Source organism: Struthio camelus, chromosome 5, assembly GCF_040807025.1.
Source record: "Struthio camelus isolate bStrCam1 chromosome 5, bStrCam1.hap1, whole genome shotgun sequence".
Classification (NCBI taxonomy): Eukaryota; Metazoa; Chordata; class Aves; order Struthioniformes; family Struthionidae; genus Struthio; species Struthio camelus.
The window spans coordinates 76,765,617-76,792,022 of record NC_090946.1 but is presented as its reverse complement, the minus strand read 5'-3'; the positions used below and the strand labels follow the sequence as shown (position 1 = coordinate 76,792,022).

At 43.4% G+C, this 26,406-nt stretch overlaps 1 protein-coding gene across 3 annotated transcripts in view; it reads left to right on the top strand.

Moving 5' to 3' along the window:
* Nucleotides 1-26,406, top strand: part of PRKCH (protein kinase C eta) — a 167,380-nt gene that overhangs the window by 50,539 nt on the left and 90,435 nt on the right. For all 3 annotated transcript variants that reach the window (XR_011141702.1, XM_068947359.1, XM_009670698.2), the window contains exon 2: nt 21,288-21,351. Coding sequence is in view for 2 of the 3 variants with exons in the window: in XM_068947359.1 (XP_068803460.1) it covers nt 21,288-21,351 (64 nt within the window). In the remaining variant the exon portion in view is untranslated. The remainder of the gene's footprint in view (nt 1-21,287; nt 21,352-26,406) is intronic.

Genomic DNA, 26,406 nt, shown 5'->3' with positions numbered 1-26,406 from the left:
GGGATGCAGTTAACGTATGTCAAACCACGCTCAAGACTTAATTTCTTCTGGAGACAGTGAGCCGTCTCTGTTCTGGCTACTTATTGCACCTCCAGCCTATTTTTGGGGCCATGCAGTGAGCGAGGCTAGAGTCCTAGATAACTAACCGGGGTTAGTTTCGTGATGCTGTTCACCCTGCAACTCATCAAGCAGGAGTTTCTGTCCTGAGCCATCCCCTCGATTGTGCTGGTTGTGCTGCATACAAGAAGCTATGGCTAGTTACGAGGGAAAAGGCTTGTTTCACAGTTATATTAAAGACAGCAAATGTACGTCTAAAGCAGAGCGCATCCTGAAGCTTCCAATTGATGTTGCTAAACCACTTAAGGTAAACCAGACAAATGATTTAAGTCTCTGCCATGCCAATGACTTCTTTTTTTCCCTCCCTTTCACATCATGAAATGTTCTCATTACTCAGTCAAGTCAATCACTGAGGGAGCTACCCTGCTTTCTTATTAAAGCCGAATTTGCCCAGGGAAACAGGAATCTGGTCTAGCCATGCTAGTAAACCTTCTTCAGTCATGTCTGCACCAGGTGACAAAATATTGTGCAGAAAACCAAGATGTAGTGTCAAGTGGCCTGCGTCTCTGCAGGTCACGGGCAGTGCCCGGAGCAGATAAAAGCTATGTTTAGTTGCATTAGCACAGTGCTGTGTGTGAGCAAGCAAGTGTTCCTTAGCGATTCTGGTGCTACTAATATTCAGTGCTAAAATCTCGGCGTTTCTGCTGAGCCCAAGGAGATGAGAAAAATGGCCTTCTCACTGCCTGTGTGAGGCCTCCTCCCTTGTTATGCCATCAGCTGGCCAAACTGCTCTGGCAGGCCCGTGGGACAGATCTAGTCATTGATTAGATGCTTCTGGCCTAGCTTCCTGTTCTCTAGCCTGCCAATGATCCCTGTCCTGATGAAGGGTCGCAGCCCTCCAGACAGAGGTGCATCTGCCATAGGTTGGGGGGGGAGGGGGCACCTGTGTTTTGCCTGCATAACATATGCATGTCAGATCCTGGCTTGGGAAAGGGGTTGTGTCCTTGCAGTGCCACCTTGCAACCTGATAAAGCTCAGCCTAGAGGGAAGCCTGGGAGCCCTGGCGCTAGGCTATGCAGACACAGAGGATGTCCAGGTCCGTGCCTTGGACTTCTGGTCTAGGACAAGATTCATAATTTTGTGCCAGCTTTCCTTAGCTGGAAATCCATTCTGTGCTCCATTGTAGAGCATAGACCTGTCCTTGGGGTAGAGACAGCTTATACTGGAGTACAGCATGCTGCTGTACCTGGAGTTACCAGTGAGCTTTGCCAATATAAAAGAATGTTGGCAGGGGGAGAGGGAGGGGAACGTGAGCCTGTAGATGCCATTACACGAAAACGTTTTATTGGCGTACACCTGCCAAGTTTTGAAAGTATCAAGTTTCATTAGTTGGTTGATTTTATTTGAGTCGGTGATATAGTGGCTGCTCTCCAGACCCTTTTCAGGAGAGGTTCTCTTGCCATTGAACACACAGAGGATGAAGTACTGGTGCAGAAACAAAGTTAGGCAGCTTTTGCTAACTCGCTTCAATTGGTGAGATGGGAGATAGATTATTTTTTCCATTTTTTTTTTTTTTAAACCAGCATAGTAATGCTGGTATAGGTCTTGGTGGCAGTTTTTTTGTACCATTTGTTTATTTTCTTATTGCAATGTAGATGTTTCTTTCAAAAGAAGTGGGAGAGGGAAATGCATCCATACAGGACACGCATAAAGTGTAATTTGGTATATGAATATTACAAGTCTGCTTTGCCTTAAAAAAAAAAAAAAAACCAAAGAACAAAAAACACCTGCAATGTGAAATCACTTGGTGGGTAGACTAAGCTCAAGGGTACCGAAAAAAGGGGAATGCATACAAGCTGAGGATGTCTGTGCTGAGTTAGGCCAAAGATCAGCAAAGACCCATAACTTCTCTAATGGAGGCAAGTAAGAGAGTGGACGTGAGAAACAGGATGTGCATTGCTGCTGTCCCACAGCACTGCAACCAACAGTAAGAATAATACTGATGTATGGTCTGATAACTTGCGTCTAGGGGTTTAGAAGAGAACATTTGAGGTGATAGCTCCATAATTTGAACACTGAGGTGTTTTTTGTGCCTTTGTCTCATGTTTGGCCCCAGCAGCCCTCAAAAACAACATTTTAACTGTCTGCTGATCTGGTTCGGTCTGAAAAAGCAACTCTGTGACATTCCCACAGCACCTCTGATTTCTAGTTCTCCATTTGGCCTGTTTTGTGATTTCTGATTCTTGTTGGCCTGTTTGTTGTCTGCTCCTTGGCTCTGTCGTTAGCCTCAGTTTTAACATAATACTGTGCCTTGTGTTTCTCTCTTGTAAATTTAATTTCACTCTGTGATGTAAGCAAGATGTCATTTGTAAATGAAGATATTTGTTCAGGTCTTCACCTGCATTTGTATTTCTAAGTTCTTACAGTAGCAGTGGGGTTTTAATTTGGCAATCTTGTTATGGCTTTTGGATAGAAGATATTTGCCATCGCTCATGCTTCATGGAGGCTGTAGCAGCTTCAACCAGTGACCAGTCATGACTGTGCCGAGTGCTGTATGTATGCGTAGGAGAGAGGGACAGGTACTGTCAGAAAGGTCACGTTTAGGATTATGTCAATTTACTAGAGCTGGCTGGCTCTACAGTCTGAGTAGAAAAGAAAGTCAAGTTTTACATTTAAAGTAAAAAAAATAGCATGGGATGTCTGTACTCCTAAGTGCTTTATGAACAAAATAGTCACAACTAAGTGTTGTCTTAGTATTGGAGTTGACCTGTCTACATGAGAGTTAATCTCTAAAGAGATTTTCTCCATCTGGAATGGTCAATATGCTTATTCTGTATTAAATGTAGTCCAATCTGGATTAAGTTGATTGAGCGTAAAAGGCTCTCTGTTCTAGATCAGGAATAAAAAAAAAATTAACTGATAAAATTAACATCCTATTTGAATTCCTACTTTGTTCTGAATTTATTTTCCTTTATAGACAAGGGCATACAGTGCTTGTTTGTCCTCAAACCTGGACAAGAAGCTGACAAGAAGAAAAACATGTTTTTCTAAGTGGTGAGATCTGGTGATTGATTCACTGAACACTTTCTTATATTTCATCTCCTTTAAAACTCTTCTCCCCATCTTCTTCAGATTTGAAGAATTTAAAACCTTTCACGCAGTGGGGACCGATTCCTATCCTCCCCAATCCGTAGTCTATGTCATACTCCATATGAGGCTGCTCTCAGTATTTCACTTTTCTGGCATCTATTTTTAATAATGTTGAAATGAAAGTCATCTTCCTTCTTTCACACTTGTTGTAAAATGTCACTCTGTAAAAAGTTTGCCTGTGTCTTTTGCTATTTCAGCAGAATGAGAGCCCGGTGCTTGCCTCGGCTTTCAGTGGCCAGTTTTGCGTCAGTGGATTCCCAATGTCATCGGTGGAGTTACGGTGCCAGATTTGCTGTGTAACTGGGAGAAAAACTGGACACGTTTCTTTCCTTCTCTTCACATGCAGCAAGGATTGTTGGTGGTAGCTGAGTTATACATTATTTATTGAGCACAGAGAGTGCTCATGGAGCTCTGAGAAAGAGGAAGAAATTGGCTTCAGCACAATGAGTTTATTATCTAGGTCATTCAGACTGTAGCATGTAACATTAATATATTCAATGAGAATTTAGTCTGCAAGGCAGTTTGCTCCTAAGCATGGAGGAAAATGTAGTGGTGTGAGGGGAATTTTCCTGTGTTGTCCAAATCCATGGTGGGATTTCTTGTCAAGGCTACTAAGTTGGAACACACTATTGAGTATGAGACCTACAGTGGCCTCAAATGTGTAGGATGATCCTCCATCTCCTAATAGGGCTTTCTGGGAGTATTGCTGTGCGTAATCAATTTGCAAGATGGGGGCCCAAATTTAGCACTTCATTATCTGTGTGTTTAATAACAATGAAAAGTGCAGTGTACAAGCTCTCAGTAGTCCTACGAGAATTGCTTGCAAGACCGTCTTTTGAGAAGGGATGATTTACTGGAGATTGACTGTAGGGTCACTTCCAGCTGTTCCCTTTCTTAGAGGTTTTGGCCTCACGCTCCTAGAAGGGATTTCTGACGTGGCAGCTTACTAGCATTCATCTTACTGCAGGTCTGTATGTTAAGTTTCCCTTAACATACTGAGATGCAATTGTGGTAGTTTAGTAGCTGCTGTGCAAACAAGTGAGCTGTTCTTGGTTTGGAGCAGAGCAAAACTAGGTAGAAGCCCGGCTGTACTGGGATAAGACATCTTCACTCTTGAAAATAAGTCCTTATAGTAACCCCATCAGTACTTAATGATAGTAACTCATTTTGACCAGATTTTCAAATAATTAGCTCAAGTAACATTTTACCTATGTTGTCAATAAAAATAAAAGGAATTTCCCCCCATCTTCTTGATTCTATGAAGGAATATATTTCTCCTTACTTTGCAAAATCTTGCAGAGCAGTTTTTGGATGCCTAGAAGGGCATCAGGTTCAGTGTGCTCACATCCAAGAGTGAGTTTTAGTGCCATGCTAGAGAAAGCCCAGTCAGTAGGGCCCTGTGCTTTTATTGTGAAAGACAAAAGACAATATGATGCAGAAAACAGAGACAGGCAGTAGTGCTACAGAGACAGATATGGTCTCTCTCGCATGTGCTAGATCTGTATAGGTTGAGGCCAAGATCTCTAACTCTACCTGGAGGACACCAGGACCCCTGCATTGACTGTTGTGATGCTGTCTCTGCAGGCCCGGACTTGCTGTATGCAAAGCCTTAGGGCTTGTTATCTTCTTGGAGTGAGAATGTTGAAACAGGAAATCCTTATTCTTGAGTGTGTCTAGCAGACTTGGGAATAAAGCATCAGTAATTCAGGTGACGCTGCACATGCTTTGCAGAATGGCTTTTGACCCCTTCAAGACAAAATATGTTTATGTGTTAGCTTGGGATGAAAGTCTTTGATCACCGTGGTCCCTAAAAAGGGCTTGCGTGAAGAAAGGCTGGAAGCTTCTCTGCCTTCCTCCAATCTTTCAGTCTAATAGAAGATGTTACCTCTTGCTGCAAACTGTGACAGGCCTAGAGACCTTTTTGCTTTGTGTTTTGGGTGGATGTTTTATAACATAATCCAGACTGGGAATGGGTTTTGTGTTTAAACATGTTGGAGCCCTTTGTTCAGCAGGTGTGCAACCTGTGAACTCTGGCATTTTGTACAGGGCACGCTGAAGAGGACAGCCAGCTGGTTCTCCACCCCTGGGCAGCAGACAGGCAGAGCGCTGCCCACTCAGGTCCCTGCTTCTCATCCACGTTATTTCACAGCCCAGTGTGCTAAGGAAAACATCAGTCAATGGCAGTGTGAATTAATGTAGCGGGCTGTGAACTGCGGTTTTGGAGACGTGTGAATGCAGGGTGCGATCCACTGCCTTTGCAGCGCATGGTGACATCCAGAAGAAAAAGGGGAGTGGGGGGCGGGGGGGGGGAGCTGCAGACAAGATTCTCATCTTGATCAAGGCCTGGTAATATCAAGATGGCTTTCGCCTTGATTTCTTATCTTCTGAAGAACTTGGTTAATGATATATTAGTTCATTATCAGCCCTGGGCTCTTTCCAGCAGTTACCTACAACCACTGTTGGACATGCTCAAATTTCAGATGTAGTTTGGACAGTATCAAAGGAGTGTTGAAAGCCATGTCTTTTAGCTTGTCTTTGGGTGGGCGCATGCTGAAGTGTGGTTGTACATGCAGGGATACAGGGTGATAATGCTCAGATAATGTAGAGATACTGTAAATGTGTATGTGGTGGCAGGGTGGGGGACAGACAGGACACACGGTTTACTCATTTCAGCACTGTGTGTAACTGGGAGAAAACCCTTTGACTGGTTGTGTTCCCTCTGGTTATTGCTTTGTTGGGTACAGGCCTTAGAATTAAAAGTTTTAGAGCTTAAGAACTGTAGAAAAACCTTTAGAACTAAGAATTAAGACTACATGCCAAATTAGGTGGTATGTTTTTAAAATTCTACTCTTCTGGATTTTGTCAAGGATAAAATTGTAGAGTCTAGACAGTTTTCTTTGAAGAGAAGGAATTGTCATTTGAGTTGTTTCGCATATTTCAGCTTATGTGGATCTCAGTAGGCTTCTGGTGTGTCCTTGTAAGTTGTCATTTCCCTTTGTCATAGAGAAGGGAGTTTTTGTGAACAATACGAGGTCTATGGATCTATTTTTATATATAAGTAACTTTTCTGCAAAGAGAGTTGCCTCTGCAATGGATAGGCTATACTCATTGCTTTTAAGCAATGACACTTCTCACTTCAGTGACAGCTCTGAAGCGCCTGTTCCTGTTTTGAACACGAAAATTAAGTGAGAAAAGACCGTACATACTGCACTTTGCTGTTTTTATACAACCTTTGGTACCCTTGTGTTTCACTCTCAAGAGATTGACCTGAAAGGATCTTCCTGACCTCAAAAAGCTCTTCAGCGTTTCCTCAGTGTAAATTTTGTGGTTCACTTCTAAGTTAGCTTAAGCTGTCCCCTTATAAGAATAGTCCTGGGCATGTGGAATTTTATTTGCAGAGTGAGGTGTTTTTTTTGTTTTATTTTAGTTAATTCAGCTGCACAATAACCCTCTTTACCTGTGCCTGCTGATTTTTGACTATCAGCAATAAGACCAGGACCTGTGTTTTTTAACATATGTGTATTTTTTTAGCCCATAAATGAGTAGTTGCAAAATTTTAAACAACTATAGTATTTATTCTTACTTCATCTCTAAGACTATTAAGCAACTGTTTCCACAGGAACAGCGCTTTTTACAATAGACAGTGTTGTGGCTTGCTTCAAAGCCACAGTCAGAATATATGTAGGTGTTTGAAGTGCACCACATCTTTCCATCTCTCATTATGAATTTTCCAGTAGGTCACTACTTGTTCAGACTTTCTATCTCAATATCCAAAGCCACACTAGTGCTTAATATTAATGCATATGTGGTCCAATGTCCCAGAAGTCTTAAGTGCAGCTGAGCTGCAAGAAGAGTCTGTAGGTTCATAAAAAGCTGAAAGTCGCGCTGCAGCCGTGGTAAGGATCTAGTCAGCAGCGCCAGTTCAGCTAGTCTAGGATTCCTTAGCTAAGGATCTAACTTCACTTCTATAATCTTATCTATGACTTTTTTAATATTAGGAGTTGAGTGGCATTTGGTATTTTATTCTCTTTCTTGGGTGCTTGCATTTGTAATAGCTCACTTCACTGGGCCTACTGCAGTTGCTAAAGGGACTATCTCTCTCTCTCTCTCTCTCTTTTTTTCCCCCCAAGGTCATTATCAGATGTGCTGCTTGGATAGAGGAGAGGAACTGTTTGCCTGGCTTTTGGGCTTTATATTACGGAGCTCGGTAAACCTTAAAGAAGGAAGTTACTTGATTTTTTTACTTTAAAAAAAAAAAGCTGTGCAGGGGATTTCTGCTCTCTGCTGGTGAAAGCTCTCTAGTTAAACTTATAAGACTGAAATTGATGTGCCTTTTTCTTGAATGAGTGGAACCATGCTTTGGGAGTGAAGGTAGTGTGTGTCCCCTCAGCAGGGGCTGCCCATCAGTGGGAAGAGGAGCATTAACAGTGCCACTCAGATAGGGAAGTACTTTTCTCCGGAGGGGAATTCATACTTTTACATACATTAGCTAGTGGACTGGAGTGAAAAGCATGTGTATTATAAAATAAAGCACACTCAGCACTGGTCAAGGCAGTGACAGAATGCCAGCCCTTCCACGCGCAAAGAGATTGGATGCATATAAAGTAGGGCATAGGACAGCAGTTGTCCTAAAAAGGATGGCCTGGTTATGGAGACTGCCTGTCCTGTTCTTGGCTTACCTGGGAACTCTGTGTGCTTGGACTTGCAGTGATCCCCAGCAAAAGCTCTGTATTAAAGCGGACAATGTTTCTCTGCAGCTTTGCAGGTAATGTTACAGCTTGGCAAGGCTGCGCTTCAGCTGGAAATGGAGTGAGCATCAAGCTGTGCTCTTGATTGACATCTGAACAAAACCACTCCAAACCACCCAGACCTTACCCTCTAATGATCCTTCCTGAGCTTCCCTCCCCACCGCTCTTCTACTTTTCTCCTTTAATCCAAGAATCATCTTGTTCAAATTGGCTGAGAAACATTTGCTCATCTTGAAACCACACTTTGGAGAGGGGAAAAAGAAATATTGAGAAGGGGAAATACGTGACAGTGTGCTGTTGGTAGATGCCAGCATGCTGCTTGTCAGCTTGCAGGCACACGCGAAAACCAGAAGTGCCACCTCCTTCAGATGGAGGCGGATGGCTGGGTTAGCTGAACCGAGCGTTTCCCGCAGTAACGTGGCCCTTCGTCACCCATTCTGTGGCCTGCAGGAGGCTGGAGGGCCGTGGTTTTAAGCCCCTTCCCATCTTAACTCCACTGCTGGAGTCACAACTGTGACTGCATGGTCACAAGTGCATAGTGAGATCATCTCTCTCGTGAGCTAGCTGAGGAAAACAGTAATCACAGCCTTGATGGGACTAAAAAATGCCTGATCTTGGACATTTCTCTCATATTGCAGTGCTTAGCTTCAGGATTTTTTAACTGATCCCTTCTGTATGAGTGTACAACCCAGTCCTATTAAAAGGGTCCTTCACTATGACAAATCACATCTATGTTGCCCTTTTTTTTTTTTAACCACTGTTGTACAGAAATATTTTATTGTAAGAAAAGGACCTCCAACCCCCACAAACAAAAAACAGCCTGCCAGTAGGGGATGAGCTAACTTGGCAACGCAAACGCTGGCAATGGCATGTTCTCTCTGGGTGTTGTCAGCCGAGTACTGGATCCCAACCTACATTCTTTTTGCTGAATAAAGACTTGACGATGACTCCCAGAGCTGGACCTCATGGGATTAGAGCACAGGCCTGAGTGGTAACATCTGGACACCAGGAGCGAGCATCATACCTTCAGGAATGCTGAGGGAGTGCATGCCTTGGCGCCCCTTTTTGTACCTTTAGAAACATCTAATTGGCTATGTGGCCAAAAACTGCTACTGCTTTTATGTATGTGTCCTAGTGATGTTAAACAGTCCTATGAGCTGTGGCAGGGAATGGGAGAGGAGTTAGTGTGGAGGCTGAAATACTTTTAACAGTCTCTTCCCTATTTCCCTGGGCCCCAAATAAATTCTCTTCTTTGAGTCACCACCCATATTTGATACTTTTTTTTCATCCTTCTGTCTCAAATCTTTGCACAATTATCTTTGATAGCATGGGCTCTGAAAGGAGATGTGGCAGATTAGTACAAGCTGGATATTAACGTTACCCCTGATGAGTTCAATGTTAAGAAACTGCCAGGTGAGGAAGGGAGAGGAGGTACTTGCAGGATCTGGCAAGAATGATTTGAGTATAAATGATTGGGCTGTTCTGTAGTGCTACAGCCCAAGACGTGATCCAGGCTTCAAAAATTGCTGGAATTAATCCCTCCCTTTTAGATCATTGCTAAGGACCAGTAGTATGCAGTTAAGGCATTAGATGGGCTTATCTGTGATGGGAGTACAGCTGTAGTTCTGGAAACGGGCATGCCATTGAGATGTGCCACTGGAAGCCATATATTTTGCCAGTAGTATTGCTGATAACTCAGTTTTGCACATGAATTAGTTTGTTTTAATAGAGACGCTTTTTTCCTCCGCAATGCACTTAGAGCAGGTTTTTGTAGTTGCTGGGAAAGAAATGATGGTTCTGGCACCATGGAGAAGGGCAGATTCTCCTACACAAAGTAAGCAATTGACTCTCCAGGGCATCTGGACCTCTGAAGTCCAAATGTGCATTGTTGTCATGCATACTGTAGCCTCTCCGTTATGTTTTTGTGAGCTAGTGTGTCTGCTCTGTGCTGTGCTAGATCAGGGTTTTGGAGACCACGAGCGCTTTTTCTAGCTCAACTCCTGCCTTCCCCATAGGCTGCTATCCTTGCCTATAAAATTGACAGTGTAGAGTTTTCCTCACTACTCCCTGGTCTTTGGGAGAGTGCTGCCCTACGGCAGCACTGCTGTAGGAGTGCAGTGTCAGGGTTGCAGCAAGGGAACAGTAGGCTGGGTGAGAGGCTTCCCCAGGTGATGTTCACCACTGGAGGTCTTTCTCAGCATAGAGGTTTGCTCAGTTCTCCTATCCGCATTTTGAGGTGTCAGCTGACTTCAGTGTAATGTTACAGCAGCTCTCGAAGTGAAGCCGAGGTAGAAAAGTGATAATCAGAACAATCATGTCTCTGTATGCAGCAAAAAAACATTTGTCAACTGAACAGCATAGTGTGGTGTATTGCTAGACCTTCTACTAACTGCGGCTCTTTCCCCGTATAATTTGATATGTAAGAGAAGGAGAGGGAAGGGGTCTGCAGATCAACAGCTTTGCAGATTTTTGGTTTGCGTTTGCAGTGCCAGCTTCCTGCCTTCGAGATGCAAGGGTCTGGGGGGGGTTGGACTGGATGATCTCCATAGATCCCTTCCAACATCAACTACTCTGTGATAAGTATCTAATCTTTCTGCAGGATTTTTTTTTTTATAGTGCCTTTCAGTTGTGATTGAGCATAATAAGTAGCTGGGCTTCTCCAGTAGACTGTCTTTTGCTGTACCACTATGGCTTAACTGTTGTTATCAAAGTGGGGCTTAGCTCTTCGAAAGGAGTTTTTTACAGGAATTGTTGGCCTAGAGGAAGGTTTTGGCCTTTCTTCTTTCTAACTGGAGCACTGAGGAATGTGAGGGGTTGTATCAGGAGATACCGATAGGCTTTTGTGGGGCATGGTCTCATCCACTGTGTCCTTGTTTGAAAAGAAAAAGCTATTGGACAAAAATGGAAAAGCAGCAATACACCAAAGTGAATTATACTTCCTAAAATATTCTAGAAATAGTGACATAGCTAATGGAGACTTGAATGAGAAGAATTTCAAAGAAACTTAAGGTTATGCAATGCAATCTGTGAATAACAAGAAAATATTTCCCAGCGCTGAGTACTGGAGAACAAAATAAGTATGTAAATAAGCAAGTCACTCAGATAACAACTGAAGATGGGTTCTCTATGGAATATAACAGCTGTTCTTTAGGGGCCCGTAATTCCCTGGGGCTATATTAACAGCAGGATAGTGACAGCCCAGTTTTGCATTGTGTGGTTCAATAGATTTCAGTTAAGTTGCACAACGTTTTCCAGGCATAGCACGTGGTTAACAATCTCTAGGTGTCCAGCGAGAATGCCGTGAACAGAGAACCTCAGATCTTAATGCAGACTTTGCTGCTTAATGTAAAATCTCAAATGATTCATAAGTCCGCTTAGATTTGTTAATAAGGTAATTAAAATTCCAGGTGAATGCCCTGCCTTGGAAGACCTCCCCTCAAGGCCAAGAACCTTGTTATTGCTTCTCTGCCTAATCCTTCGGTTTATCTCTCTTCACTTCCTTCTGCTGCCTCTTGTGCTTCTTTCCAGGCAAAACTCAGGTCTCTAGTATGTGCTGGTTGGTTTATGGGCTGCCTGGGCCCTCTCTGTCACTGACATCACCAGCCGTTTCCTTGTTGAGGGACATGACATGCCTGAGCTTATCACTCGTGGAAATGTTGTTTTATTTGGAGGAAGGTCCATTCACCTACTTATTTGCATGGCCCTTGGACAGTTTCAAAGCAGGAAGTGCCTCCAACTTTCTTGCATTCCACCAGTTGGGTAATTTATTCCTTTATTACTGGAAACAGCAAAACTGACATGGCTTACTGCATTTGTTGCCAAATTATGTTGAGATAATATGTATCATGGAAAATATGCTTGTTGAACATCTCTAGAACTTTGAGATAGAAAATAGTGTTTCCTTCCTTTTATGTTTAAAGGGAGATCTAAACTGTGAGCTGTGGTCATCAAATTAGCCATCAAAGTGTCTAAAACATAATGGCTAAAATAGTGTTAAAGTAGCTCTGTAACTGTTGAAGAATTTTCTGATGGTAGTCATTTTGATTCCTTTACTGAGCAACTGGCCATTGAGGATATTGATCTGTTTTCACTGTTCATTGAATGGAAATGGTGGGGTTCTTTTTAATTCTTTTCTTGATCAAAGCTCCTAAGTTGTTTCAAGAACAGATAGCCGTCCAACTTTCAGCCTCTTGTACCTACAATTGCATAGATAGGTGTTCACAAGCAGATTTCCATACATTGCATATGCGAAGCTGATAGCCTGATAACAGTTACCTAATGTGTGCATGGATGTATTTGTTTTAGCCAAGAGTGCAAACAGCTGAAAACGGAGCTCTACATTTTCCATCTTTTTATTTAATGGTCCTAAATTGATCTTAGTATTTGCCTTTTAGGAAATGAAAGTGGTTTGGTTTGTGTTTTGTTTTGTTTGTTTGTTTTCCATCCTTAAAGAGTAGCTGTAAGAAGACAAGGGGAGCTGGGAGCAATGTGATGGAGTAGATACAGTGGTGGTTGGCATAGTATTACAATCCAAGGCCTATGTTTGAAACCATGTGTGCAAAAAAGCTAGAGCTCTGCTTGTAGGCCCTGGTGGTATGGTAAGGCAGGATATGTCCTGCTTGTGTGACTTTTGGTTCATATGGGTAATGGTTCTATAACCCGTGGGAGGGAGCAGGGGGAAGTGAGCCTGGTGGCACAAGGGTATTCTGCCAGGCCCTTCCCAGGGAAGTGGTTTTCTACCCTCTATTCTCTAAAATCAGCTGTGCTGCAAGGACTGTATTCACTGGTGGCATGAAGCAACCCACATCCACTTCTGCTGTCTGAGACCTCCCCTTGCAACGATTTAGAGTCATTAGAGCCAACAAGTTGCCGTTCATTGGCCAAATAGGCAACATAGAGGAGAATCGCATCTGACCTGGTGGCTCCCAGGTGCAGGGTTGGTCCGAAGCAGATGTTCTGCTTCACGCCTCTTGCTGCCCTTTCATCTGGGGAGTCGCACATCGACTTTCCCGCAATGGTGTCTTGCTGTTCAGTGCCTCAGTGCAGTAGCCGCATAGGACAGGAAGCCGTGCGCTTCAGCGTAGCTGAACCCTGGCGATTGCAAAGCTGTCTGTGGTAAGCTCAGGCTGCACACGTAGCTTCAAAACCTGTTGATAGCGAGCTGGAAGCAGCATGTGGGACCACCTTCCCCTCCCCACCCACAGCCCCATCTCAAGAGAGTTAGCCACAAAACACCCTGTTGAATTAAGAGAGCAAAGAGTTCAGAGGTGGGATTTTCAGCACCCTCTGGGTTGATGCTTGTGGCTAGCTTTTCAGAGTTTTCCCACACTTGGTATGTTCTGCTCCCTCAGAAATGGGACCCTCATTGCTAGTGTCTGGTCGTCTTTGATGTATTTTCTTCCTGGCTCGCTTACCTTCCTAGTGGTTTTTGTCCCTGCTCTTTATTTTTGAGCTGTAGATGAAGTCCCTCCTCTGTAGCAGACTCTGAGTGCATGTGACTCTTTTCTTTGGTGGAGTGGGGTTTGTTTCAGGTTTTTTGGCAAATTCTCTTCCGAGTTGGATTTAAATTTCTGAAGGAATGGTTTTTTGCTCGCAGGTAGGACAGTGGGGGACATACTCTGTTTCTGAGATACTGCAGTACTGTGGAATTGATAAGTCAATTAGATTTCCCCTCCCTTCTCCCACACTAACTTAGGAAAAAGAGATCAGAAATCTTTCCAGCAGAACTGTTGGTTTTTCTTCTGAAAATATAGGGGGAACAAAAATACAATATGCCTGAGCCAGTGCACGCGCTCTCTCTCTCTCTCTCTCGCTCTCTCTCTCTCTCTCTCTCTCTCTGTGTAGTTTAAAAAAAACCAGTGTTTTTTAATAAACTAAGGAACAGCCACCTGCAATTATTACTGATGCATCATTCATCATTTTAGAGGTGGGTTTTCTCAAAAGCAATCTGAGTTGGCTTAACTCCAGTAGGAGTGAGCTTTGGCTCATGCTTTTGAAAACCTTTACTTTTTGAAGATTTGAAGACTTTTTTTTTTCCTTTTATTTGTAGCTTATCAAGCAGACTTTCTCAGCAGGAATTTCATGGGAGAGGATGAATCTTGTTGCAGCCCTTACTTTTCTTACCTGAGCAAATCTTCTGTTGAGAGGGGTAATGTCTTGAATGAAATGAGACTAAAATTGATTAAAGAGTCCAAGATTAGTTAAGAGTTATTAGTTTTGGCTGATCATTCGTGGCTGGCACACAGCTTGTAATTATGCAGCTTGACTGAAAACAAAAGTAATATTTTAAACAGTTGTCCTAGAAAAATGACAATATTACAGTAATAGCCAGAATAACTGGTTATAGGAGTTATGAGAGAATAACTTTCCACCCGTTTGTGGATTTACTTCTGCAGTGCTAAGCATGTGGCAATAATAGCCATTGGAAGGAGTTTTATTCCAGTGAAACTTTGACAATTGCTGTAACTTGAAGGAGGTAGAAGTTTTGGGCCTCTAGTCCCCTGAGGGACCAGGCATCCCGAGAAGTAATAGTGCATTTACTGCAGCTGCAATTAATAAGCCAGAGGCCTCCAGCTGTGAGAGCTTCAGTGCTTTGGGAATTCAACCTTGTACATGGACCTACTGATTATAGCAGGGATCGGCAGCTGCTCCGTGGTGATGTGCCACCCTGCACTGTTTCTTGATTTTGAGACCTTGCGTCAGAACTGAATCTTGGTAGGAGCAGGGAGAGGCTGTTGTTCGGCGGCGCCAAATTCAAAGCTCAGTTGGAACAAGAGCTGGGGTATATGTCTTTTACCAGATGACATCTCCTAGGTCTTTACCTGTGCTGGGTTGCCACGTGTCTCTGAGAAAACTGCCCGCTTCTGGCCTTGGCACCTGGGACAGAGGTTACTGCCTGGGACACTTGCTGGCCTTTGCAGGAATGGGAAGATCCTGGACACTCCAGCTTTTTTTTAGGCACACTGACTTAAGACCTTAATCTGCTGATCCCCTGAAATTTAAAATCCCCTTTCTATTAGAAGAGAGCCCTAAGGATCCTGCTCAGGTGCTTCACCTTGTAGGCAGGCGCCTGTCAGGCTCTGAAACGTACAGGAGGGACTCATTAATTCAGACAACATGTATTTGGCTGAGAAAGTTGCTACTTGACCTGTCTGACAAAGGCATGCTCAGGTGGAGGTGCTATGTTATTAAAATGCAGAAAGATCTGACATTCCATAAGCATGATCTGTTAACTTAAAAAATAAAAATTAAAAGGAATAACTAGAGGCATGTGAAGAACCAGCTTCAGAGTAACCCAGACTCTTCCAGACTTTCAGCTCTGTGACTAAACAGAGCCTTGGGAATTGCCTCTACAAATGACTGATTGTATGCGCATTTCTGTTAATTAAATTTAAAAATTGTGTAGGAAGACAAAAGGTATAGCTGCTGGTTTAATTAAACTAATTAAATCCCCAGGTAGCTTTTATATTTGCTTTATTCACTGCAAGTGTCTGGCTTGTTCTGTTTTTGAAGCCACATCAGCATTGACCTGGCTTAAAAAAAGGCCGTCCTTCTAGGATGCTTTCTAATCATACCTTGTGGGGAAGAAGGGATAGTAAAGCAAAGGGAGAAAGGATGTTCAGAGCTCCAGGGTAAATGCAGTTGTCTTTTTATTGTCTTTGGATCAGATACAAAAAGATTCCCATTGATTTCATTGTACTTCAGATCAGGCTTTCGAGCCTGGATTATCTCTGTTGGAGCGGAGGGGAGAAAAAGGCTTATTCTTTGAATTTTATAAATATAAGAACACATGTTCATGGCAGATGCCCTGTTGAAGATGTCTTTTTATCCTGGCGGTGTGTGCACAGCTCTCCATTTTGGAGAGACTCACAGGCAGGCGGGATGAGCTGTGCCACCGCTCAGTGTTGTCTCCTCCCATTTGCGGGGAGTTTTTCATAGAGGCATGCCAACCTCTTTCAGAGGCTGACTGACTATACCTGCTCGTCGAGTTTAGTGGATGCTTCAGTTGGGTGTTGATACGTTGCCTGAGAGATTACCCTCCTTCAGAGATTTGTTTTCCAAACCTCTTCCATTGATGAATCATGCATGACCAGTTTCTATTATATATGTGAAGGCATATGATCAAGGAATACTGTTTCCGTCTCCCTGCATCCTGTTCTCTAGTTCGCTTCTGAGCTAGGTTTTTGTTTTTGTTTTGTTTTTTAACACAGATGGGGGAAGAGAAGTTAATAACATCTGTCTCATTGGCAGGAATGATGTTAATACAATTCTTTGCTGGAAATGGTGTGTCAGATGACGAACTGGGGCCCCTCCTATGAGGAAAAATAGCTTGCAACTGCCTTTGAACTCATATGGAGCCGAGCGATCTTAGCAAGTTCAGGCATGGGGCACGGCGTAAGTGGTTGGAAGTACTTAGTAGCAAGGCTCTCCTCAGCTCTGCGCTTGCAAGGCTCTCCTCAGCTCTTGCCGCCAAAGCGACGCGTTTCACAGCGGAAGCTTAATGAAACCATAGCTAAACTCATCAGTCCTTACCTGCTCGTTTCCAGCTCACTGGCCAAAATCCTCAAGCACTTGCTTCCTTTCGGGGTATCTATCAAGTTCAACAGAAGTTAAAGTATATGCTTAGCTCTGGGTCAAAATCTTGCATTGTACTTAAAGTTATAAAGGGGTTTACTAAGCTGAACAGCCAGCTGTCTCCGCTCCCCTCCATGTTGTAGGGAAACAAGCTGTCTTCCATCTCCTTGAAATAGAAGAGAGCAGTGGCTAAAGGTTTTACTACGGTGATGAGCATGTGCTCCTCTTCCAGTTAGCTAGAACTAGAGCTACCTCTAAAACAGCCAGCAAGCTGATGTTTTTCTCCCAGTTATTTCCTGGGGGACCAGGCTGAGGGTGAGACCACCGGCGTGTGGGGAGGATGATTGCTGTTTACAGCTGTGCGTGCCAATGCTGTGATGCTGCACTGTGTGGGCTGTTTGTGGCATTGCACGCCATCAGTTTAGTCTGATTTACTTGGAGACCGGTGTACCTTTGTAGCATTCGCAAAGTCATGCTAGCGGAAAGATTCGGACTTCTCCTTCAGACCAGTATGGCGAGACTTCTTCCACTGCGGTGTATGTCCTGCTCTAATGCTGAACCTTCCAGGCAATATTGTATTATTTCCTAAGGGAAAATTTCCTGTACCAAATAGATCTTGGCGTTAGGAGACTTTCCCTATAGATGCACACTCTTCTAACATCACTTCTTTCTCTCGGACTATTATTGTCAAATATGTGCAGGCGGTCGCATTCTTTTACCACTTCTCTATGATATTATACTCCACTCCCCCTTAGGTTTGTCCTTGCTGCCTTTCAATCTGCTGTTGAGTTTTTCTGAGCCTCTCCCTCTTTTTTTTTTTTTTTTTTTTTTGTGAAGAATGATCTGTGTGCTTTATCTTTTGCCCAAACGGATTGCCTGGTCTGCTTTTAACTTTTAATAATTCTGAAAAGAGTAACATCGTGGCTCCTACTTCTCTGCAAAAATGTAGGTTTTGGCTTTAAGCAGCCAATACTAATGCTGGGCTGAAATAGAAGGAAAGAAGTGAGAAGCAAAACTTGCACGGTTGTTTGTGTTACCCTAGCACCACCGTTGGGAGGGCTGGCTCCCAAGGGCCTTCTCTGCCGGCGGGAGGTACCGCTGGCGTGGGAGGTACCGCTGGCGCAGGAGCCCTGCCGGCGCGCAGTCGGGGCCGGGGCTGCCAGCCAGGCAGCCGTTGCTCCATCGCGTTATCCCTTCCATGGCTGGAGGACAAGTCCTTTGGCAGCTGCCTCCTTTTGAAGCGCTCCGTTCTTACTTAATAACAGCGCGTGGTGAGAAACGCTCTTGTTCTGTGAAAGTACGTGCTAGCCATGTTCTTCAGCAACTGAAACAAATGAGCTAGGGCTCCTATTAGGAGTTCCTCTCTTCTGGGAAGAACTAGGGTACCGCAGTCCTCATGTGTGGGTGGCTGGCTTGGATGGGTACAGGCATATTTTTTTGTGCCCTAATGTGGCTGCTGTAGTACAAAAGAGTTGTTTTTTGGGTCAGTAAAGCTATCTCGAAGCACATGCTGTTTCTGTCGCTGCACTGCGAAGTGTGGAAGCAGCAGTAAAGGCGTGAAGCATGGACAGGAGCGTGGGGAACCATGCCAGGAGGATCGCAGCACTTAGCCCCCGGACCTCAGTTCAACACGCTGTTAGCTGTGTTCACCAACTGAGCACATGAACATCCGGCTGATTTCAAGGGCATCGCGAGGGGAAACGCGTCCTGTTGGGTGCACGTTGCTGTTGGGGAGCTGCTTGCTCGTCTGTGCTGGCACAGCTTGTCAGAGGCAGGTCTGAGGACGAAGGTAGAAGCACCGTTTTTCTTTCAGTTTCCTAGGTCAGAGATTACTGTCTTAGGCTCTTCCCATGTACCTGTGACTTATTTTCAGGTGTTACATTGGCTGTAACTTGGCTGGTCAAATTTCATCTTTAAAGGAGAACATGGCAGGTCCAAAATCCAGACTTTTATCAGCAATCTGTTACTTTTAATTAGTTCATTTCATTGTATATTATTTTTTCTTAATTGACCGTCCTCGGTTCAATGTCCGAGAGACTGTCAAGACCATGTGGTTTAACTTCTTGTATAACATAGGCAGTAGATACCACTAAAGGAGTCTTGCATCCAGCCAGTTGCCAGTATACCCAAGGTGCGTTCTGCTTCCGCAGCACCTGGCAACCTTGGGTTTCAGTCCACGTTTCAGAGGCTTTCAACTGTAAGGTCTCTTTAGATCCCAGTAGCATGTGCCATGAGAAGGTCTTGAGTATGGCTAGATCCTTCTTATTCTTGAGCTGTGGTATTGTATGAGCATGGCTGCTTAATCGGTGGGCAGATTTGAACGGTCTTCAATCCTGGGGTCTAAAGGGGAGAGAGAACATTTTATAACCATCAGAAATGTCCTGCTATCGCTTGCAAAATTATTTTCTTTGTTTTGCAAGACTGCATGCTACTCCCTAGGCAGAGGAGTCTCATTTGCAGGGAAGGAATATAAGGTGTGTCACAGAGAGTTGGGACCAATTTTTTTTTGTGCACTATGTCAAAGGTGGATGATGCTTTTGTTGTCAGATGGCCTCAAGTCAGCTGTCTGTATCCCATCAGACTTTTGTTTTCAAGACTGAATAAGGACAGCAGTGCTCTGTGTCCCGCTGGAGGCTATATATTTCAGAAGAACAAGTGAGGAAAGATCCTCCTTGTGAATGTGAAAGCAGGAATCTAACATCTTACTCACTGTGGAGATTGGCAGGAAAATGATATGCACTGAGAAATGGTTTTGGAAACCTAAATGAACAAGAATTTTTCCATTAAAATCTGAGATCTTGGTATCCCATAAATCATTTTGGGTTACTGTAGGAGAGAGATGCACATATATGTGTGTGTATGCGTGTATACATATATTTTTTTTTTTAAAGAAACATTTCTTTACAGAGCTGCATATCTTCCCAGTGAACTGGAATTTAGGCAAAAATAGTGCATGGTATCATTGCAGTTTGTTTGGGGAATGTCTTCTGCGTTAATGGAGACAGAAGGCTCTTCGAATGCAGCTGCCTTATGCCGGTGCAGTAAGCAGCCCAAGCAAACATGAGCATTAATGTTGACTCAAAGCTGAATATTTCATTTACGTTTTCCCTGTGGTAATTTGGTAATTTTTTTTTTTTTTGGAATGGGAAAATGATTTCCATAAAATCATCAGTTTGGTAGGATTTTCCCAAGCAGCTCTAGTTTTCCTGGTTTGTAAGCCCTGCTGATAGAGATGTATGTGTCAGTTCTAGTCTGTAAAGTACCACAATAGCTGGAGTTGTGTAAATAGTATATTCTCTCATCCTTTTTTTTTGGAAAATATTAGCTTTGCACATACTAACAAATTCCCAAGAGTTTAAAAAAAATTCTCTACATCAGCAACAAAATAGCAAATGTTGTCTGAATTAGCAGTGCTCCCTACACCGTTGCTTGTGTTGGCTCTTTAGGCTTATGGTGGCTCTCGGTTAGGATCCAATAGCGTGACCGTGACGGAGGCAGGGAAACGCTGTCACTGTGTGGGTTTAATTTATTTTGCTCTTTTTCCCTCCAGAATGGGTTAGAGTTTTGTTTGAATGATGTGTTATGTGTTAAGGCTAGAGAAGAAACGAAGTGCTGGAAAGGTGCATACGTTAGGTGAGACCAAACAAGCGTCCTGGGCTCGTCCTCCCTTCCTGCAGGACTGGGAAAATATCTTCCTACTCGACAGCGTGAGCACTGAGGGGTATTAAATTCTGTGTGCTTCCATGACGAAACTTTGTGTTATTGAAGTGGAAGGCTTCCTTGAATTGATTTCTAACCAAGGAAAGATGACCGCATAACAGCAAAAACAGTTGGAGTTCTCATGTTTAGTCATGCCTTCAGAGAGCTCTGCTTCCACGGTTTCTGTTCTGCACAGATTATCAATACCCATGTGGAGTGAAGCTTTTCTTTGCAAATTTTATCCTTGCAATTTAGTGGGAGATTTTGTGCCCCCCCCCCCCCCCCAACGAAGGTTCTGTGTGACAGCCTGATTTGAACTGCAGGGATTCTTAGCTGCAATTTTGCTGAAAATTAGTTGGTGAACAAAAAACAAAAGCAAACCTTAATTAAGAATGTAACTAAAAATGAAAAAAGTTGTTAACCAAAAAATAAATACCTCCTTTCAAGGGCAAGTTGACTGACCCCAGGGATTGAGTCTCTGATCCCTAAAACTGTATTCTGTATCACTATCTAATTTAGATTAAATGATAGGTATTTAGGTAACAGCACTAACGGCTTTCTATTTTCTGTGCTTTAAGGACAAAAGGTGATTTATATAAGGAACAGGAGTTTATCCCCAGCACCAATGGTATTTCCAGAGACTGAAGCAAATTTAATGAGATAAGATGCAACAGGGAGGAAATACACACCCAATTCATCTAACAGATATTTTTTTCAGATAATTCTGTGTGTTTAATGTTACTTCTCCTTCACTTAGCTGACAAACTGGAACATTATTAACAATTTCTGTTGTTATAATCTTTATTTCCTCCTGTAAGGTTGAGATGGTTCAACGTTCAGGGCTCCTTAAAGAATAAGGAACTGGATTCCTCTTTGTTCCCAGAAATGCTGAGCAATTTCAGCCATGGATGCTCAATTCCTCTGTAAAACTAGGGATGTGTATGCAAATATGTGTAGCTTCATGTATTATCAAACATTGGCTGCATTTATCATGCAAAATCCTAAGTAAGAGTCTTTGGCCTGAAAAGCAGCCTTCTAACACTTCATTTACTTTTTCAGGTGGATTTGGAGCCAGAAGGTAAAGTGTTTGTCGTCATAACCCTTACAGGCAGCTTTACAGAAGGTAAGGGAATTATTTTGGCTTCTTTCCATTAAGACCTCTGCTTTGATATATATTATTGCAGTCGGTTACCGAGTATTGTGTAAGAGAATAGGGTGTTTCATGCAGGTCGCACACTGTTGCACACCGGAGATTTCCTGAGCAACAAAGGAAACTTTGAAGGGGCTGGTTATTAAACTCTTATTCTGTATTCCATCTGGTCTGTTATCGCTCTGATCTTGGACCCAGGGAGTTGCTTTGTGCCTGATCTGGTTTGTTTATCTGAAGTTGTCCTTCAAACGGATTGTTTTTGTCGCTTGTACTTTTCACCTGGGTGCCTCTTGAAGGACAAGATAAGGAGCGTGTAGAACACGTTCAAAACATCTGGATGATTTTTATTGCATAATGCTTCCCACCTACTTCGTACATATTTCTGTTTTCACAGTTCCCTTTTGCCCTGGAAACTTAAAAGTTTCTTAGTGCAAAAGCTGCCTTGGAAAAGTATCCGCTAGCCCTTTTCTGGCAGGTTTTTATTTCCATGACTATTTTTTATAGTGTGATGTTTTAAATTTCCCTGTTTATCGTGATAACAGTGCACTCATACTTGAGTATGCATGTGAGCTCTGCTGTAGGAACCCAGGAAATCTGGAGCAGGGCTCTGAGAAAGCGAGATTGCTTTTATACAGTACATACCCCTCCAAACTAACTGTTTGAGACTACAGCTAAAACGAATAATGACAAAGAACCATGCGATGGGTGTGAAGAAAATGAAGAGCCAAGGCAGGGTCTGCTCCACTGCCCTTAACCTGCAGTCTTGGAGGGCTGGACTTGAATGCTTTCTCTCATTCTGTCATGCAAATTCATTGCTTGGTGCGAAGGTTGTGCCGGGGGGTACAGCACAGGCTGCTCACCCTGCTGCTGCTGCACTCTGTCTGGGACACGAGGAGGACTCAAGCAGGAGCAGTCGTTGCTTCGTGGGTGACAGGAGAGCTCTGTCCTCCTGGGTAGTAGTTTGTGTAGCTCTCTCGTACTAGCTGCCCGGGACAAAGTGTTTCAAAGCCCCTCTCTTCATTTTCAAAAGCAGGTTTGAGTATAGTCTTGTGACTGACTTTGATCCTTTTGGGAAGGCTATTTCCCTCTTGCTGAGCCTGCCAACCCAATCTATATTTGGACTGGGACAGCTGCTTGGTAGGGAGCTGGTGCATCAGAGGAGATGGTGAAGCTTTCTGTTTTCTTTGGGTGATTTACACCTCAGGTGTACCCTACTCTTTGTTGCAGGATAGCTGTGGCTTTTTTAGGTGTTTGAGGCCAGTCCAACCTGTAACTAATCAACTGAGCCACACTGGAGGGCCAGGTAAGGATTTCCAGGAAGGCAATATCCTCCCCAGTAGCCCTCCAGTCCTGTGGTGTGGAAGCGCTGGCAGCATTTTGTAGACATCCTTCCCCTGTGTGCAGGCTGGAGCGTCTTTCCCTCTTAGGGATCAGGGGCAGGGTATGATCCAGCTAGGAGGAGGTAGGTTACAAGTGAAACATGAACTGAAGGCCTGGCTTTGTCTCCTGGGGAAATGTGTGGTCTCAGAGAGATAAAGAAGACAGAGAGGCTCACACTACTGTGTTGAAATTGTTTTTTCAAAATACATCTAATTAAAACAAAGCTAATGGAAATCCTGAGGCTGTAAGCCTCTGTGGCCCCACTGCCTCTCAGTGAGCTAACACAGCTTCATAACTGTGTATATCTTCTTATTGTATGTCTATAAATGGTCCCCAAGCTTTGCTAAACTCCTGCAATGAAGTTTGCACGTTGGCAATGCACTTGAAGACAGGAGTTTGCAAAGAAGAAGTTGACTTCTCTAGCGGTTTTGTTTCAGAGTGGCCAGGCTTTGCCAAATCGTGACGTGCACGTGCAGTTACTCGCAACCGTTCCTGAGAGACACTGATTTCTCACTGGTTAACCCCTGGAAATGCTTTGTCAAGCACCGATACCTACGTAGGCCTCTGTAGTACCAGAAGATTTTTCCTTGTGGTTGAACTGTTGCAGTCTGTTTAAAATTGGGATTGGGTGGAAAAGGTGTGTTCCTGCAAGGAGTGGCAAGTCTTTGAAAAAGAGAGAGGATGTTGGCTATGTAGGGGAGGAGAAGCTTAGGGCAGAGATGGCTCAAAGCAACATGTCAGGTAGGTAGCAGCAATGATGGTCAAATGCCTGTTGGCTTGGGCCTGAGGAGATGGGGGACCAGTGGTGTTGGCACCTCATCTCCGAATGCAGTTTTACAGTGTGTGTGTTGCTGCTAGGGGAAGGACTGGTTTTGAGCGAAGGCTGCAGGTGAGCAGGACTTTGTCTATGGAGTGCTCTGTTATTCTTGGGGTACGATTGATGCAGGAAGTCAAATAACATGGTTTAACAAGCACAGAAAAGCAACGGTTTCTCATACAACAGTGATGCAGTCCACTACCTTTGTTCGCAAAAGGTTAGGGAAAAAGGGTAGAGGGAGAACGTAGCCTTTTGGTAGGACACAGCACTGGAGCAGGGCCGAGAAGACCAGAGTTTGGTTTTCCAATGAAGTTCACTTTCCTTCTAAACTTAGGCAGGCTGTATAATCTCACTATACCTTTCAGTTCTCTTATCTGTAAAATAAGAAGGCATATTTTACTCTGTTTAGATGCAGACTCTTGGGACTGGGAGACGCTCTCTCTCTTATCCATGCCTACAATGTTAACAGATCAGTTATGCTTTTTCCTTTAGGAAGGCATTTGCTAGAATTGTGCTTTGATGGTTGTAGGGAGACATGAAAATGGCTTTTTAAAGTTAATTTGGGAAAAGCTTTCTATTTGTAAGAGGAGAAAGGGGAGAATACAAAGGTGAGCTAGGGAGAAGTGGAAATGTGGCTCTCTGCAGATTTGGAGGCAGTGGCTGTTAAACAGGATAAGGGTGAAAAGGACTGTAGAAATTGGCTTTAATTGACAATGACAGAGCAGATAGTGGAAAGAGGAAGGTGTTGAGATCAAGAAACTACAGAGCTTTTTTTAATGAATTCTAGTTTCCATCCATGCAAAAGAGTGCTATGCTTTCTGAGAGGAGATAACCATTTAAAGCAGCGTTGACCAGGGGTTGTGGAATTGAGCATAAATCTAAGAATTCAGACTTATACAACTGTGCTGGTGGCTAAGCTGTTAAGGCATGTTGCTCACAATGTCTCAAAGACAAGAGATGGAAAACCCAAATGTTTGTATTGCTACTGCTTTCAGAGGAAAACGAGAAATACTGAAAGTAATTTACTTCTCATTCCTCTGTACTTGTTGAGGATGTGAGGACTTATAGAACAGGAAGAGTCAAAGATGGTTCTTGGGACTAACTGATTAGTCCCACGTGTGGGCACATCTAGAATCTCCAAAAATGGTAATAATCCAGAACAAATCTATGTGTAAATACTGACTTTTCCCAATCAATAGGAAGTAGAGGCATCAGTCAGAGAGAGGTTTCCTTCTCAAAAATGGTGAGTTTTTTTCTTTCTCCATAACATCATATTTTGTTCTATTTTCTTTCCTTTCTTTTTTTTTTTTTTTTCCTGGAAATGTGGAACCTCAGAGTTGTACCTAAAATTTAAATTCTTGCGAAGAAGACTGGGAATAACTGAGAACCTGAAAGCACAAAAAGTGGCCTCCCACTTATTTGCCTTAATCTAGAGGGCAGCCGTAACCACATCCTCGCTACCAGCCATAGCTAACTTGGCAGAGACTGCTTGAAAACTCTGTGCCTCTCTCCATAGGTATATATAAAACCCAACAGACTACGCCAGTAATTCACATCAGATCCTACAGATGTAGCATGCAGACCCATGTGGTGTTTCAAGCAATGTGGTTTTTCGGACTTTTGATCATTTTTCTTGTGGCTCATAAACTGATAAGCATGTAACTATTTCCTGCCCTGAAATGTGTGTATCAACAGTGACGTGGTGCTGCAGAAAAACCTACGCTCTAGCCGGTGAAAAGAGCAACATAGCAGTGTCTGTAGACTAGCTCTTAGAGCCACTCTCGTATTCCTGTAGCAGCTCTTCCCCAGCTTTCAGCAGCCTGCAGAGATGGAAAGATAGTGTAATGGAGTTAGCGTGAACTATGGAGAGCATCTTCCTTTGAGAAAGCCTCTGAAAGCTCTCACTAAGCACACATGGAGGGGTTGATGCCTAGTACTGGTTCTTATGTTGATTTGCAAGAGAGAAATTATCTCAGGGGTTTTTTGCTAAGTTGGTTGTGCGATTAGGTAAATAGCCACATTCACTGGGTCTCAGTCACCCTTATGTAACTTGAGTAAAGCTAAAGCCCAAAAAAGTGGCTAAAGTACCTCCTCCCCAACTCTGGAAAAACAAATAAAAAAACCTAAGCTCCAAAGTTCAGAGATCAGTAGAATTATGTTAGGTCTACCCGAGATTGAATTATTTTGTTGCCCTGGAAAGCTTACCCAAAATAGCCTTTCCCGGTGGAATTGGCCACTGGTCCTTTCTTTAGCTTTGGGAGTGGTTGTTTTTTGTTTGCTCAAAAGTTCTTTTGACCAAAAATTTAACTTGGTTCTACTTTGGCTGTAGAAGGAGTGGAGGAAAAGGGTGGTGCTTATGTGACTGCACATACTGTGTCAGAAAGAAGCATTCAAATACTCTGGGGATGAGTGCAGTATAGAAAATAACACATGGAAAAAATATCAGTCGTTTGTAAATTCTTACATGGCCATCTGTCCCCACCTTCTGAACTGTTTTGGTTGTATGTAGAGGAGTAACAGTGCTGTGTCTGGAAGCCCACCTGTGGGATGTGCAAAAAGTCCAGCTGGGCCTGCCTCTGTTGTGGAAAGCCCCCACCCAAAGCTGTATCAGTGGGGTATAAGGCTATGCAAAGTGTTCGCGTTCTCTTATTTTAAAGTCCCAACACTGTGCTGATGGCCGTCTTTTAGCGCTGGTGTTACTACTTCATTCTCAGATCTTTGCTCCTTCAGTGGGCATCCCAGTGATGCTACTTAGCAACTGAGCAAAAAAAGATAAGAGCTCCTTCAGCAACTTCAAGCAGAGAAACCTGCATTTTAAATGAATTAAGTTA